Consider the following 16,397-nt stretch of genomic DNA (forward strand, 5'->3'; position numbering starts at 1 on the left):
GATAAAAATGTAACTGATTTGTGCACTGGGGAGAGAGGGGTGATGGGAGGGCTTCTGGCTTCCAAAGGGAGGGGGGGGATTGTGAACCACTGTACCAGATTATTACTTGAGTAACAGTAGTAGTTTTCTATTTGTCCAGAAGATGTCACCAAATACAAGACATGTTCACGCTGGAAGTAGATTACAGTAAGTGGATAGGGTCAAAAATACAGATGTGACAGAAGCTATTAAAGTATAACCAGACCATTTGAAATGATGAATATTTGTAGCTATAGCTAGGCTTTAGCTGGTACTGTTATAAAGAGTGACTGTTGTAAATGATGCAACAAGTCAGGATTTCTGAATCCCATAATTGCAGGTCACCTCTCTGACATCATCAGAGAATAGTAGTGAGTGGAGAAGTTTTCATTAAATTAGTCAGAGTGTAGTGAAGTGTATGTTATCTATGTGCTGGGTCAAAGGAGGGTCGATGGAACAATACAAATGAGGAACTGTGGACTATTTGACTAGGCGTAGTGATTCTTAAAGTAAGATGAAGTAACTCTTGTAAACAGAAAGAACACATCTTTCCTCCTATGAATTAAAAGTTGAATTCCTAAACAATAAACCACACTCTTGTTCATTTCAACACTCAGAGATTTTCAGATACAGACTGACTCGGTCTGTTATGACCAGTAGCTTATTGTAGCTAATGTTAGCTAAACTATTATAGATATTGCTGTGGAGCCAACATTGCTTAATTAGTTGACTGACTTTATGACTCCTCTACTCGTGCTACTATTGCACTATGTTTTAGCATTTAGCTTATCTCATAGTTGTCATTTAAATATTAAAACACACCCTTGCTGGATTTAATACACTCAGTAGTTTTGCTGCTACAACCTTACTTGGACTGGTATGACCAGTTGCTTATGGTGGCTAATGTTAGCAACCTTTTTTTTTTATTGCTGTGTAACTGACATTATTGAGTTAGTTTGCTGACTTTATGACTCTTCTATACTTGTGCTACTGTTACACTATAATTTAACATTTATCATTATCTCATAATCATCACTTGTGGCCACTAGGGCCACAGTTTATCAAAAGTTACAGAAGTTCGCTTAAAAGTAACCACATACTGCGTGGATACATCACCTCTCTCCCTTTTGATAGGCCTGATCTCATCAATTTTAGGCTCAACACATCAGAAAGATCTTCAACATATCTGTTAGTCCTTAGGATATCAATAAGCTCTCTGACTCTGACACAATTTGTGCTTCAAGTTAATCACTTCAACTAAAATGACAAACTACCAATCACGGCTTAAGGCAAGACAGTCAAATGTCTAAGGAACTGTGTCAGAGTGACAGAAGATACTAAAGTTGTTTCCCTATGTAATTTCTCAGTGACACTTATATACAGTGACCCAATAACAATGTCAAATTTACATCAGTTTCAACTGTCTATGTCCCCTATTCACAGTGAGTATATGATGTAAAACAGAAAATACAAAAATTAAACAAACATAAATATCTCAATACCACAAATTCATGTACATTAGAAAGAAAACACAAAATGTGAATCCCTTCCAACACCTCATCACTATCCATACACTGTTGTCTATGTGGTCACAGCTGCAGTATTGGTCCTGCAGTACGCTAAAAATATTTTGGCATGGTGTATCTCCATATCTCCGTCCATATCTCTGTCCTTCTTCTGTGTCCACCTCTCTCTCTGACCAAGCACATCGCAAACAGTGTGCTGTGAGCGTCTGTTGTTCTTCTCTGATGTCTGTTTGCTCCGTGTTCAGTAACTGTGGTACCTGTTTAGAACAGTTCTGTCCACTGTGGTGTAAATTATAGCTTGTTGCCCCTTTAAACTTTATTTTACAATGTGATAAACTGCACTTCAGTCAAATTTGAGGATGGACATTTTACCACTTGAACTTGGGCATCCTCTGATAATCAGCACTCCCTGTGTGAATTATATTCAATCGTCTCTTACACTGATAATGTATATTAATGGTGGTTCACATGAGTTCTGTTAATTGTATTGTGTTATCACTCAGATGCAGGGATGTTTCTATTAACACTGTGATAAGTGTTTAATAGCCCTCATGCTTACATCACAGGCTGATGTGCACCAGCTGATGGATAAATACTGTCATTAATGTAAATTCTAAAATATATCAGTATGGAGACACAGATTTTTCCAAGCAGTCATCCTCTGAAAATGTCTAATCCTGCATGCTGTGGGCTGTACACGTCTCCTACTTGCATGTTAGTTTAGTTTTATTTGCTAATGAATCACCGTCTGCTGAGAGAGAAACAGAGAAAAGACCAACTTCTGAGTTTATCCACTGAAAGCTCCAAACCTCTAATGTAAGCAGGAGACAGCTGTGCGCACTTGTAAAGTTGTTATAATCCTCCTTTGACCTATAAACAGGAAAATACATAATATAAAGCATCATGCTCACATCTACAAATAATACACTGTCCATGTTGTCCTTGTAAGGCAATACAGTGCTGAGCGCCTGCCTGCAGCTTCTCAAAGGACAATTAAAACACCACGTTTTCATTTTGCCCAGCTTTGTTGCAAACAGTGAGTCAATATACAGAACAGGCAAATCCATCCCATGAGCAGAGCAGTCATCTGTTACATAGAGCTCAATTTAGGTGACTATCCAGACTCCTGATTCCCTCTAGCCTGGTGGACACAGCAGGTAGATAAATGGTCTACAACTAACAATCTTTTGTTTTTTTTTGTCGATTTTTTTCAATTTAAATTTTTAGTCCGTCTTCAAAGTGCTTGCTTTGTCAATGTTCTAATACCCAAAGATATTCAGTATGCAAGACTAGATTACCAACCGGGCAAAGTAGGCAACTGCACCTGGTCCCCTACACCGTCAGTGGCCCTAAAAGTCCCAGGTTCCCTGTGTGTTTGCTGACTCTTTGTAGAGATGTGCCAATACGGATACTGGATATCAGTCCGATATTGACTCAAAAAGCTGGATATAGCTGGATACCATTATTTTAATAAAGAATAATTCAGTAACTTTATATCTATGTATTTATTTGTTACATGTTGTTTTACAAAGTCAGGAAAGCAATGTTAAAGCCTGATTTTGCCTTAAACATAAAAGAAGGATCCCAGTCTCATTCACACAGTGAGACATACAGCTCATTAATTAATCACTGGTATCAGATCGGTACTCAGTATCAGCTGATATCCAAAGCCTAGGTATCGGTGTCAGGACTGAAAAAGTCCAGTTGGTGTATCCCTGACTTTTTGTAATTGGATTAACTGATGATTTGTTTTCATATTTTCACAGCTGAAGTAAAAAAAAAATCAACTGACTTGTATCAATGGTCATAATTATATTTATTTATATTGTGTTCACATGGTACATATTGCTAAATAATGTTTCAAACTAAACTGAAGTACAGAAAACCAGTGCTCCAACACAGGAGGGCTGGTTGGTTTCTATGTCTCTGGACAGATGATGAAGCAGAGCACAAAGGGCGGGTGGTGTGTGTGTGAGGAAGGATCAATAAGGGCCCAAGAGGAGGATTTTGATGATTTACAATGATCAAAGACAGTGATATGCGGCAAATCCTCACATTTTAGAGGCAGGGACTAGGTAATGTTTAGCATTTTTGCTTGCTGATGAACCAGTCATTGCTCAGGCCCTTGAAGTCATCAGGGACCCCTTCAAAAGCCAGTTACAAAGTGAAGTCCTTTTCTCATTTTGTAAAGATAAAATAATACAGATAAACTCAACTTTATTGACCTCACACACAGAAACTGAAGTGTCATAGCAGCAAACAGAAGAACAAGAACAGATGCATCTTAAAACTAGACTACTATATTCACATTATGGGCTTCTATATGCGTAAAGCATAAAAAACAACAATTGGACAGTTCAGGGTCAACTTTGACTTTATTTATTCAAAGAGGGGGTCAAAGCAAGGTGACGGGTGGTTATGGGAATCATGAATTTCTTACCGGAGGAGCTTGGAGCTCTCATGCAAAGGTGACACCACCTTCTCTTCACACCAGCCACAGCTGTCTGAATGTGGCCCTGATCTCTCTGCATCCCACAGTCTGACTTCTGCACAATAAAAAGACCACAAAACAAGCACAACTAGCTGCAGTTGTGGAAAAATATATATGCAATGACCACACATTTAATGATTAATTCATTGAGTGTTATGTTCTCCTGTTTTAGGTAACATGAGAGATGATATAGTGTGATTGTGAATGTGGTGACACTGTCAAGAATATAAACACTCTGCTCTCTGAAACATTTATGAAGGAATAAGCACCCATTTATGAATGACTGTTATGCTATTTATGAAGGCAAAATAGATTTGTGGTTCAAAGTTTGATGTGGAGACTAATTATGAGGGGATACTTACTGTCAAGTGTCAGAATCTGAACAGTATGTAAGGGTTAAATAAAAAACAAAAAGTTGCCCTTAAGGTGTAGTGGAGGGTAAAGCGTCTTTTGGTCATAACTCAAGTATCAATCAAATTAATTACCTTATTTTGTGGTAAATCTTTTACGTTTGCAATGGCAACTAATTCATTTTATTATACCTACTATCACCAGAGCTCTTTCTGCTTTGGGAGAAGGAAATCACGTTAAAGGTGGAGATAAAGCATATTAAAAAAAATCAAAAAATGTACAGACTTTTTTGATAGATTGTCAAAAATATTTTAGGAATGCGGAGTTATAAGTATAATAACACTTTGATAGTGATTAGTATGTTATATAAAGCAGTTGTAGGCTTACTAGTATTAATAGAAGTTATGTTGATGATTATAATATCTTATCAGTCATTCGCTGTCCTCATGTTCTTTGGATAGGAGCCCGCTGTGTATGTTCTGTGGTGTTTACTAGAATCAGTGTCTACAGAAAAGTAGTCCCCCTGCGTCCATTTTTGTTGGACTGGAGGAAAGAAAAGATTCTGACACGAGTTAAAAGAAATTGTTTAAGTTATTTTCCCTTTTATACACTTTGTTTTCATTTGAGCGAACCCACAGCAACTCCCAGAAAGGACTCGGCAATGTTTGCTTGTTCTCTCTGTGTGAGCAACTCTCAGCGTCAGGGGTGGACGTGATATTTCAAACAGCACATCAGTGCGTTTATGTATTGGGTGCCCGGAAATTTTTCCAAATAAACACAGCTTGATTCAACCTGGGTGGGCAGACTTATCAAGCGACTAATTCTATAAACAGATGAGGGAATAACCCGGCACCTCATTGGTTGTTGGACAGAGGGGGGAACATGAGGGAGTTTCAGCGCAATGAAATTTTAATTAATGTGGGTGGGCTGAGAACACCACCGACTGTTTATGATGGACAATTTATTTCCCAGTGCAAAGTCAACATAACACAGCAAACGTACAACAATTATTAACATTTCTTCTGGGGGCCTCATGAGGTTGGGGAGTCAGTCAGTGGAGGAGAGGAGCTCCGGGAGCAGGCTCAACTTTCCCCGGGACACACTCCAGCTTCTCCGGCGTCATGACTCTCTATCACGGTCGTCTGCCGTCGTTCGGAGTGCCATCTTCGGCCCTAAGCCTCTCTGGTCCCCCGCTGATCTACTTGTACGGAGGGGACAGCGGAGGGGTTGTCCCCGCTGCCTTGAGTTTCGTGCCGACCCGCCAGGAGCCTCCGCAGAAGCCGCCATACAGCTACATCGCACTCATCGCCATGGCCATCAAGAGCGCACCGGAGCAGCGCGCAACGCTCAGCGGCATCTACCAGTTCATCATGGACCGGTTCCCTTTTTATCATGACAACAAGCAGGGCTGGCAGAACTCCATCCGCCACAATCTCTCCCTCAACGACTGCTTCATCAAGGTACCCAGAGAGAAAGGCCGGCCCGGCAAAGGCAGCTACTGGACTCTGGACACCAAGTGCTTGGATATGTTTGAGAACGGCAACTACCGCCGGAGGAAGAGGAAGGCGAAGAGTCACCAGGAGGCTCTGGAATCCAAAACTGCTGGACACAAGCGCACCAAGGGCCCAGGGCCATCCAAGGACCCTCACGCATCTCTGAAACAGACTGGCTCTGGAGTGGCAGAGGTACCAGTAAGGCAGGATGCGGAGAGGATGGAGACACAACCAACCTCAAAACCCGTTCTTGCCGAATTCAATCACGCTGAACAGCCGCAAAATTCACCCACACAGAGACATAAAGTGTCCCCCAACCAAGACGCCCCTGCGCCCGCCGAGAAGAAACGTGACTCCCCTCAGCCGGAGTCGTGTCCCGCTCCGAGACATGCTCAACCGTGGATGGAGGCTGAGCATCTCCCAGGCGCGTCCCTCTGCCGGGAGCAGGAAGAGAGAAGGTCAGCATTCAGCGGAAGAGAAAGAGAGAGAGGTCCGCTCTGCGCCGTCAGCTGCGCAGGAAACACGAACTTGGCTGCACTTGCGCAGGACAGACCGAAAGGAAATGTTCCGAGCAGGGATAAATCGAAATGTTTTAGCATTGAGAGCATCTTATCTAAAAGTGAAGACGAAATGCGCAACAGCATCCTCGGTTTGGCGGCGGAGGCATGCGCAGAGCGCCAAAGTCCCGCTTTCAGCCCGTCTGTGTTCCTGGGTAGTCGACAGCATCAGTTGTACCAGATGGGATTTCCTCTGTGTTCTTACCTGTCACTCACCTATCCCGACAAAGTAATGCATTTTAAATGAGTGCAATGATGAAATCAGACTTTATTGTATTTTACGCACAAATGCGCAGATATGTAAAGTCTATAATTAGCTTCACACAGTGAGTTACTGTGGGGCAGCTTGCTGCTCTGCTCTTTTCAGGATCTCTGCAATCTCTACACAGCTATGTTCAGACAATGACAGAGATCGCAGCAAGGCTTTTAGATCCAATTTTACGCATGCGTAATTGTCAGGTTTGTGGTTATTTTTACCATTTTTTTTCCAAAGACATTGCTCTTAAAGTCTACGGCTTTAACGTATTCTTAACTGCATAGATATGTTGTTATTGTTCAGGTAAATGTTTATGGAAACCTGAGATATATTTCTCTCCTCACTCATGATAGAAAAAAAATTACAGTAAAAATGTGGGCATAATTCATTGAAGAATCTTGAATGTCTTGACTGGGCTTGTGTAGCCTAAACAACGTGTTGGAACTCTGGAAATACAGTATAAAGTGAGAATAATTTAGTAGTCAATAATGTAATCAAAAGCTATTTTACATTCCACTCTGCTCTGAATTTCATGTGTGAAATAAAGTTTAGTTTGGTAATAAAGGAAGTTATGATTTATTTAAAATTGTGAAAAGCATACTTATAAATCCTGTTGGGGCTGTTGTTGTTTGAACAAAATGTCATCTATGTATTCTGTTTTTGTGATCAAAGGGTTGTTTTATTAGCAAAAAGAGATATAAATCATCAAAAACAAACGGGCATGAGACATTACAGACATAAAGAGGCCTTTAATACGCACAAGACAAAAACATAGATCAAAAGTGCATTATTGTCCTCGACACACAGGACTGAGCGTTGTTCAGTTTTGCTGTTGTGCAATTAATTTTAAAAAAGTGACCGCATACTGATATCAGTATCCGGACGTTAAGATTATTGAATTAAAAAAGTAACATTTTCAATGATATCAACTTCAGATTGTTATGAGAATCACCCTGAATGACACACAGACAAGGCTTTACAGAAAATATCAATATCAGCTAACATTTCATTAACATGATTCCAAAGACATATGAACCTTAAGCTGTTCTGACACTGAGCTGCATTCTGGCCTAAAATGTCACTGACTAAAGACTGTGATTCAGAGCCCATTCTTTGATGTTCAGCTCAGCTGCGTCCACCACTTCTGAGGTCACACTGATGAATCATGATTTGAATCATCATGAGAGATGAGATAGAAAAAAAACAAATTTCTTCTTGCAAGTCTACATTTTTTCCTCATGTTTTTTTGTTTTTAATGTTCGCAGTTTTCAGCATCTCAGCTTCCTCCAGTAATTACTCAGATGACTTCATCTGACGAAGGAACATCATTCTTGAGCTGAATTGTTCACTTTTTCCATTGGAACACATGGAAGTAAAGTCCAGTGCTGATATACTGTATATTTTTTTATTGAGGTTTTTTGCTTTTATCATAGCATTCCAGTTATCAGATTTCCCCCCAAATGTGTTCCTTATTGGGTTGGAAAGCATCTGAAAAATTGAGGCTTCACTGTATTTTAACTCTAATTGTACTATTACTGCTACTAATAGTACTTCACACATTTGTTTGAATATATTCATTATCAGGTTCAGGTCTTCCCATAAACAACCAGTTTACTATGAATCAGTCAGTTCCCGTGTGTTCATCAAACTGTAACATATGTGTTACATCAGACGTTAACTACATAAATAAATACAATAGTTTTAATACCAGTCAACCTCAAAACAGTAAAGTTTAGTCACTGCTCAGTCACTGAGTGAGATTTTTTGAACTATTTCATCACTGAGTCAACTGCTGAAGTAGACAGCTCTGACAAAAAGCTAGTAAGAGGACCTTGACTTTTTTTTTGTCAAACTACTGTTTCCACGGTCAAAAATGAATTTTCTCGCTCAAAGTCAGCAAAGTTTGATGAAGCTATAGCGCTCTGGTTAACATGTCGAACTTCAGTTTTTAATGACTCTCCAGCTGTGTGGCCTTCTCATTTAATCCTGCTCTACATCTAAAGATCTGATGTCCTAAATGAGCCTTTTTTAGACTTACCATAGAGTGACACCTGCATGAAATCAGAGCGCTATGCTGACAGCATCATTACAAACAGAGAGCAGCCATGTCTAAATATAGGCCTATAGCTTGGACACGCACTTGCCTGAAAGAGCTCGACTCTGCGAGGCCGCCGCTGTGCAAATCAGGAATGTTTGTTGAAATAAATAAACTTCCCCACATTTGAGGAGAGGAACTCAATCACAAGCATTTCCTGTGTATAGGATTCTTTTGGTCAGACGTGTAAATAAAACATGATGAAAACTACAGAAGGGAAAGAACGGAGGAGAGGGTGAGAGAGGAGTGGAAAGAAAATAAGTGAGAAGTATCGGTTTAAGCGAAGGCTTGGTGCTTCGTCTCTTTGTGGTTTGGGTGTATTTGTAACTAACACATGAACCTCTGTAATTGGCTCCGCTGGCTCTTCATCCTCCAGTGATCTCTGAAGTCTTCCAAAAGCAAAGCGGATTAATAAATGTTGGTTATCTGATGGTCTGTGTGAGTGTTTGAACAGTAAAAGATCCTCATGAGAAAGCAGCTCAGACAAAAGGGAAATCCTCTCAGTCGCATTTGTTATCTGAGAAAACAAACTGTGCTGGTGGGTTGCGGTTGGACAGCTTTAACATGCAGCGAGCATTAGCACCAGTCTGAACTCCTTACCAGGCAGACAGAGATGGTTTTGGTGCCTTTCCTCTGCACACACAGACTGCTGGATAACACAGGTTAAACCCTAAAATGCTGGATTATGCTGAGTTTATGAATCAGACCAACTCAGCTGTTTCTTTTTCTTGTAGTTTTTGTTTGTTTTAAGGCATCCTTAAATTCAAGGGACATTTTCATCAGCTGCTATTTATCCTAAATGTGCTTACTTTAACTATCCTTCCTATTTAGTTCTGTTTAGATCATCATCCTCGTGTATAAACACTTCTTCGTTCTTAATCTCCCTAACTAAAGATATGCTTTTCACTTCAAATCCCCATCACATTTGAATATCTTTATTCTCTTTGATCAATTTTCTTCTTCGACTTAAGGATGACTTTATGTGTTCATCGTGAAAGATGCTTTCTTTTGGCTTGACAGTTCCACATGTTTTAGTTTTAGTTGTAGTTTGAAAGCTAGTAAGGGGTATGAAAAAACTAGTAAGGTGACCGTGAGTTAAGATTTTTTTGTGAGCACTTTCTGATAAGGCATCCACCCAAAGCATTTATAAGTTGTGACTAATGACTTTATTAATGGTTTTAATTTACTTATGCTTCATAGAATAATTATGAGATATTTATAAGAACAACTTTTGGGTTGTCAGGTGGTGAAAAATCCTTTTGGCTGGTGTTGATTTTGTACTGTTGGTCTGAGCTATAGAAAGTTCCAGAGAAATTTGTCTAAAAATAAGAGTTTGCATTTAAATTATTTAGTAAATCATGTATAAACCACTATTAAGCTATTAGTTGCAATTTATAATTCCTAATTCCTTTAAAGCAGCACCGATGTTTTTTTTTGTCAAACTAATATTTTCAAAGTCAGTAATGAATGTGACAGTCATCTTCCTTTCTGTCTCCAGCCATCATTGCTCACTACAACCCAGTTCTTCTTCTGCTCAATCCAAACAAACCAGCAACAGAAAACGCATCACTTCCTGTTGAAGGAGAATTCTTCCCCAGGAAAAGACCCACCAGACGCAGTGTGTGTGTTTAGAACATGTAAAAGCTTTCATCAGGTTGAATCATTGTTCTGTTGTGGTAATCAGTCAGAGAGAGCAGCAGAATGGACAAGTATTTATATGAAATGCTGTGGATTACTACTTTGAGCTAAACTTAGTTTCCAGGCTGGAGGGGGAAGAAGTCCAGAGAAAACTGATGCAGAAGACAGAAATGTCCAGCACCTTTAAGAACTACTCTCCACAGTTTGATTAAAACAAGAAGTACTGTATCAAGTGATGTTATTACACAGCTAGACTCTACTTTGAAATGTCATTTTAGATCAAGTCTTTAATTTATTATAGTCATATTACAACTGATTAAACGCCTTCTGTTGAGGAAGACCTTGTGATGTGGCTGCAGGCTATGGAAAAAACTAGTAAGTGTACCAAGAATTTTGAGGGATTTTTTTGTCAAACAACTTTTTCCAAAGTCGACTGAACTTTCATGTGGACAAAAAAAAGTCTTATCACAAGGGGCACTTACTGAAGCTTTCAGATACATCTTGTGACCTTCCTCGGCAAATTGAGTGTGCTCAGTTGTCATGGAGACAGTTTAGGTTTTATTATAGTTGTTATCTTAAAAGTGCTATAGATGAAATCGAAGCAGCCAGTGAATGAACTGAGTGAACTGGTCCATCTCCATGGCAACTGAACTCCATCTGCTGATGAAGACCTTATGATATGGTTGAAAGCTAGGAAATAAAATAAGCTAGTAAGTTTACCTTGTGTTGGGATTGCTTTGTCAAATGACTATTTCCAAGTTCAAAAATGAACTTTTATTTTGATTTTTAAAAAACCCAACTCTTACACTGCACTGTTACTTTTATTCTCTTGTTTTATCTGTCTTATTCCCTTTTTAGTTTCTTTTTATTTCCAAATTTAACATTTTTGAATTGCTTTTATATGTCTTTTTACTTGTGTTGCTTTTATATTCTGTCTTGATGTCTTTTATGCTCTATGTAAAGCACTTTGAATTGCCTTGTTGTTGAAATGTGCTATACAAATAAACTTGCCTTGTCTTGCCTTGCCTTATCACAAACTGCTTACATGTTTTTTTCTGAAGCTTTCAGGCACATGTCCTGACCTTCCTCAGCTGATGAAGTGTGCTCTGTTGTCTTATCACAATTGCTATTTTTAAAGTGCTATAGATGAAATCAAAACAGCCAGTTAGTGAACTTGCATATCAACAGATACATCTCTGTGACGCCTGAGCAAACTCCATCCACTGATGAAGACTACGTGTTATGGTTGAAAGCTTCTGAGAGAATAGTAGGTTGACCTTATGTTTGTTACATAGACCACTATTTCCAAGGTTGTGAAAGAGCTTTCATTTGAACAAAAAAATTCTTATTACAAGGGCCACTTACTTGTCTGAGCCTTTCAGACACAATCTGTGACCTTCCTTGGTAGATGGAGTGTGCTCAGTTGTCATGGCGATGGTTTCAATTCTTTTTTTTTATCACATTTCATTATCACTGTTTAGTGTTTTGAACTTGCATGTCAACTGATCCGTCTTCATGAAAAATGAGCAAACTCTCCCACTGATGAAGACTGTGATACAGTTGAAAGCAGTTGAATTATTCATTTGATGGGAATAAAAGGGATTTATTATTGGACATCAAAATCTATGTTAGGAGGGAATACTCCTGTATAGTCCGTGTGTGGGGTGTTCTGGGGGATAAGTGTGGATTAGTAGAGAGCATTCTGAGCTGACTTTAAATATCTTAATCATGACTCATTTTAGACAGAACTGACAAGCTTCTATAGTCAGAGAGAGAGAAATATCACTGTGACCCTGGAAAGTGTCATCGCCTCTGTTTCATGTGCAATCAAGTCCCGGCTCAGAGCTAAATCACACGGTTTAAAGCTTGCTGGTTCAAAAGGGCTCCTAATCCAAGTGTTTATTATATTTTTTCACTCTCTACATAAACCGGCTACACTTGTCCAAATACACACTCAGCACTGGGGGGAGGGCGGGGCCATGATGAAGATCGATGGCCCCGGTTCAGGCAACATTAGCTGCTAATCAAGTTAGGTTTCCTGGCACAAAGCTCTATACATCATTATGTGCCTCAAATGTCCTCCAGACCTGGACTGATGCTGTTTACACCCTGGACACGCACACACACACACACACACACACACACACACACACACACACACACACACACACACACACACACACACACACACACACAGATTACAGTTCACGTGTGCATATGAATATCCAACACACCTGGGCCAGCTCATGAACTCAAATACAACAGGCCTAAAAGAAAACTCTAGTTGTTTCTGATGCTGCAGTTTATGTATTTAACTGTATTTGCATTGTGTAAAATAAAAAATGTATGTTATGGTCTTCACAGTCACCTGGTCTCAACCCAACTGATCACCTACGGGAGATTTCGGAGCATTTGGAAGGGTTCCACACATTCATCTATGAAAAGGAGCATTGAAGCTGATGGTGGAACAACATCTCACTAAGACACTTTATGTTGGTGGTTTCTCTTAATTAGTCACCTATGTGTATATATACAGTGAGTTTTAGAGCTATATGGATTTCAAGAGTGTTCTGGTGGTAGCATGGATGTAGTTAAACCTCATCTAAGCTCAGAAAAAACAAGAAGATAGCATAATAACATAAGTTGTGTACTTTAGCTACAGTACTTGGCCTTGTTGACCCTTCAAGTTCAAACTGGCCAAACAAATTCATAAATAGCTAAGTATACTCTATGAGTCAAGGTCAGAAAAATCCAAACATAATCAATCAATAAATGTCATGTTATTCGAGGTGAGACCCACAGATGGGTAAAGAAAACAACATATATAGAAAGGATATGCATTCAGTGACAACAGTTGAGGTAATGCAAGTCAACTGGAATTTAAAGTCCCCCTCCGGTCAGAAATGTGTTTTTTCTTTTTGGATGTCCATTCCTTTATGTTCAAATGCAAGTTATCATAGTTTACAATATGTATTATTTCCCCACATGAGGTCACAAGATTAATCAGAAGGGTAGCAACATAAGTGATTAAAAAGACAGAGAAGAAGAAGAAAAAACACCTCCGCTGCACAAAATTAGGTTTATTTTCTCTGACTTTTCTCCAAATTTTTGCATGCTCTTTGGGCTCATAAAAATTATACAAATGATACAATCTGAGAAGGGAAAAGAGCTGTTTAGTTGAATTGTTTACAGCTCACAGTCATGCACAACTTGTTTTAAAAGGGAGAGAGCCACAGGAATACCTTCAATTATCAATGGAATTTGTATATAGACACAATTTCTGAGACAGAGTTGTTATAAGACAAAAAACGAAAGATAAACATGGTGCTTTATGACAAAACCTTTTATTTTTTTATTCAATCAATGTTGCATTTATCAAATCACTTTAAAAAATTATCCTGCCAACTTTCAATTCACATATGTTTTCATCAGATCACCTGATAAAGTTACATTCAATCACTTTTGTAACTTTTGTACATTTTTATGACTTCCTGCCCTTAAAGGTAGTAAGCCAGTAATACCATGACAGTGAACAAATATAAAAATAAATAACTGATATTCCTATTTCAAGTATTTATATTTACAGTGTGTTCAGCCTTGTTTGCCATTTATACTCAGGTTAGTTTACTTGCACTCTGAAACAGTGGTTCTTCCTCTCCGCCTGTTGGAGGTTGAACCCAAACAATGAGATTATTTCTGCGTATTTAATACACAAACACATACTAGTAGCTTAATACACAGAAACAAATATTTATTTTATGTTTCACATGACATATGTTGCAGTTGAGGCAGCGTTCTCTAAAAGCGACGTTGATGGCATCATTCTCAGCTTTACTAACGAGAGGCTGGCTGGTGAAACGCTGCTCTCATCGAAACTTTTCAACATCTCTGCAGCTTTGCTTTCACGAACTGTAAATAAATATGCACAGTCTCATGAGGCTTTGTGTGTGTGTGTGTGTGTGTGTGTGTGTGTGTGTATACGAACACTGGCAGGAGGACTTGTACAGAGCAGCAGGATTACCACCCCCAGACTGGGACCACCCTGACTTTAACACTTAATCCAGGAGGAAGTGGAGCTGCATCACAGGCTCATTTAGGGCCACCGCCTCCTCTGTACACGCACACACACACACACACACACACACACACACACACACACACACACACACACACACACACAAACACACACAGGCACACACATGAATACACAGGAAAGATGTCTATGTAATGTAGGAACTGTGTTGCAATGGAGTTTGTGTCCTTATGTACACACACACATACACACACTTAACTTGAGCACTTAAGCTAAAACAAACCAGTTAAGATTCATACCGCACAGCTGGTCTCGTACAAATCCAAAATGTTATTGTCAGAGGGACAGTGAATGCATCATAGTTATGTTTGCATGTACGGTGTTGGGAGAGTGTCAATGTGTGTGTCTACTGTAAAATACATCAGTAAACCTTAAGTGTGCATTCTCAGCTGTGTCAGCTCAAGCATCACTGACTCTATGTGTGGATGGGTGTCCGCAACATGGAATAGTTACACAATGAATAGAATATGCAACAAATAAAACAGGAAGACAGAGGAGGAATTAAACTTAGCAACACTAAAATGTATCAGGGAAGATGTATGAAAGAATTATATAAAATATAGAACAACATGTATACAGGTTATGAAGAAACAGGTGTGGGCCTAAATAGAACAGGAGTAGGCCTAAACCTTTGACCTTCCACCGACCAGCACCACACTGTAACTCAGCTGACTGAAGTGATTTTGGCTGGAACATTTGTCACATAAAATGCATATTGGTAAAACTCAAGAGGAAACTGTTAGCATGGAAGTTCATTCTTGACTTTTAGGAACAATGTAATAAAAAAAATCTACAGTCAGAGCTACATTAAACTGTACTAGCCTCATTAAAGGTCTTCATAGAAGATTTGAATGCAGACTGTGAGATGTACTGCTGAAGCTCTGAAAACTGAGCGGACCTTTGAGCTCAGATTATTTTGTTACAAGAGAAACACATGAACTTTTCTTGCATTTTGACCTCAGAAACTTTTTTTTACAAACTCATATAAACATTACATTTCCACCAAAGGAACCTTTTTAGAGACTCAAGAACTTTTCCTGCATTTCAATCACAGGGCCCTTATACATAACTTTTCCTGCGCTTTCACCCTAGGCACTTTTCAGGAACCTTTTTAGGGACCTCAGGAACTTTTCCTGCATTTTGACCACAGGAACCTAGTTCCTGTTTTAGATTGCAATTCCTGCCCCCTGAAAAGTCCCTGCTGACCGAGGAATTATGGGAGAGAAATATGCAGCACTGAACTTTTGTTTTATACTAGCAGCATTTTCCACAGTGTTTTACACAACTGCTATTTTTTAAAACTTGCAACAACAGATCTAAAAGACTTTGGTTGATAGATAGATTTATTTGATACAATTTTAAAACCTACATGACAGGCTGATCACAAAGACAGACTCTATATAAGATTTTTTTAAATTGTTGAGGATTAAAATACACAAAAAAAACCTCAGGCTTATTTCCATTGTGGTCCTCTATTGCAGTACAAGATGGCAGATTACGCAGGTAAAGTTCAAGTAAAGTTTATCAAAAGTTTCTTTTTACTTCTGCCAACTGCCAGTTATGATGCTAATGTAATGAAAATGTTTAAAAAAAATGGATACAAGCAGAATGAAAACGATTAATTGTTCAAAATTCAAGATAAATGTAAAACAGAAAAACATGGAGGAAAGTGACACTTAAAAAGTCATAGTGACACAAGATGTGCAACATTTGTACATTAAATACAGAAGATAATACACTTATAGAGAAAATATCTAGATGTCCAAACATGCATTAAAGAAACTTGATGACACATATAATTTCTCATGTACATAATTGCACACATGATGTGCAGATTTCAATATATGCATTATACGCATCAAAACCTCTGATGGAGAAG

General features: G+C 38.9%; 1 protein-coding gene across 1 annotated transcript; it reads left to right on the forward strand.

The window, feature by feature from the left end:
* The first annotated feature begins 5,288 nt into the window (after positions 1-5,288).
* foxl1 (forkhead box L1) lies at positions 5,289-7,064 on the forward strand. The gene has a single exon (XM_042412532.1). It carries the CDS (start codon positions 5,508-5,510, stop codon positions 6,681-6,683), a length of 1,176 nt encoding a protein of 391 aa, XP_042268466.1. The 5' UTR covers positions 5,289-5,507; the 3' UTR covers positions 6,684-7,064.
* The last annotated feature ends 9,333 nt before the right edge of the window (positions 7,065-16,397 follow it).

Source organism: Thunnus maccoyii, chromosome 5, assembly GCF_910596095.1.
Source record: "Thunnus maccoyii chromosome 5, fThuMac1.1, whole genome shotgun sequence".
NCBI lineage: Eukaryota > Metazoa > Chordata > Actinopteri > Scombriformes > Scombridae > Thunnus > Thunnus maccoyii.

Coding starts and splice junctions, on each gene's coding strand:
- foxl1 (XM_042412532.1), top strand. CDS start 5,508: ATGACTCTCTATCACGGTCGTCTGCCGTCGTTCGGAGTGCCATCTTCG.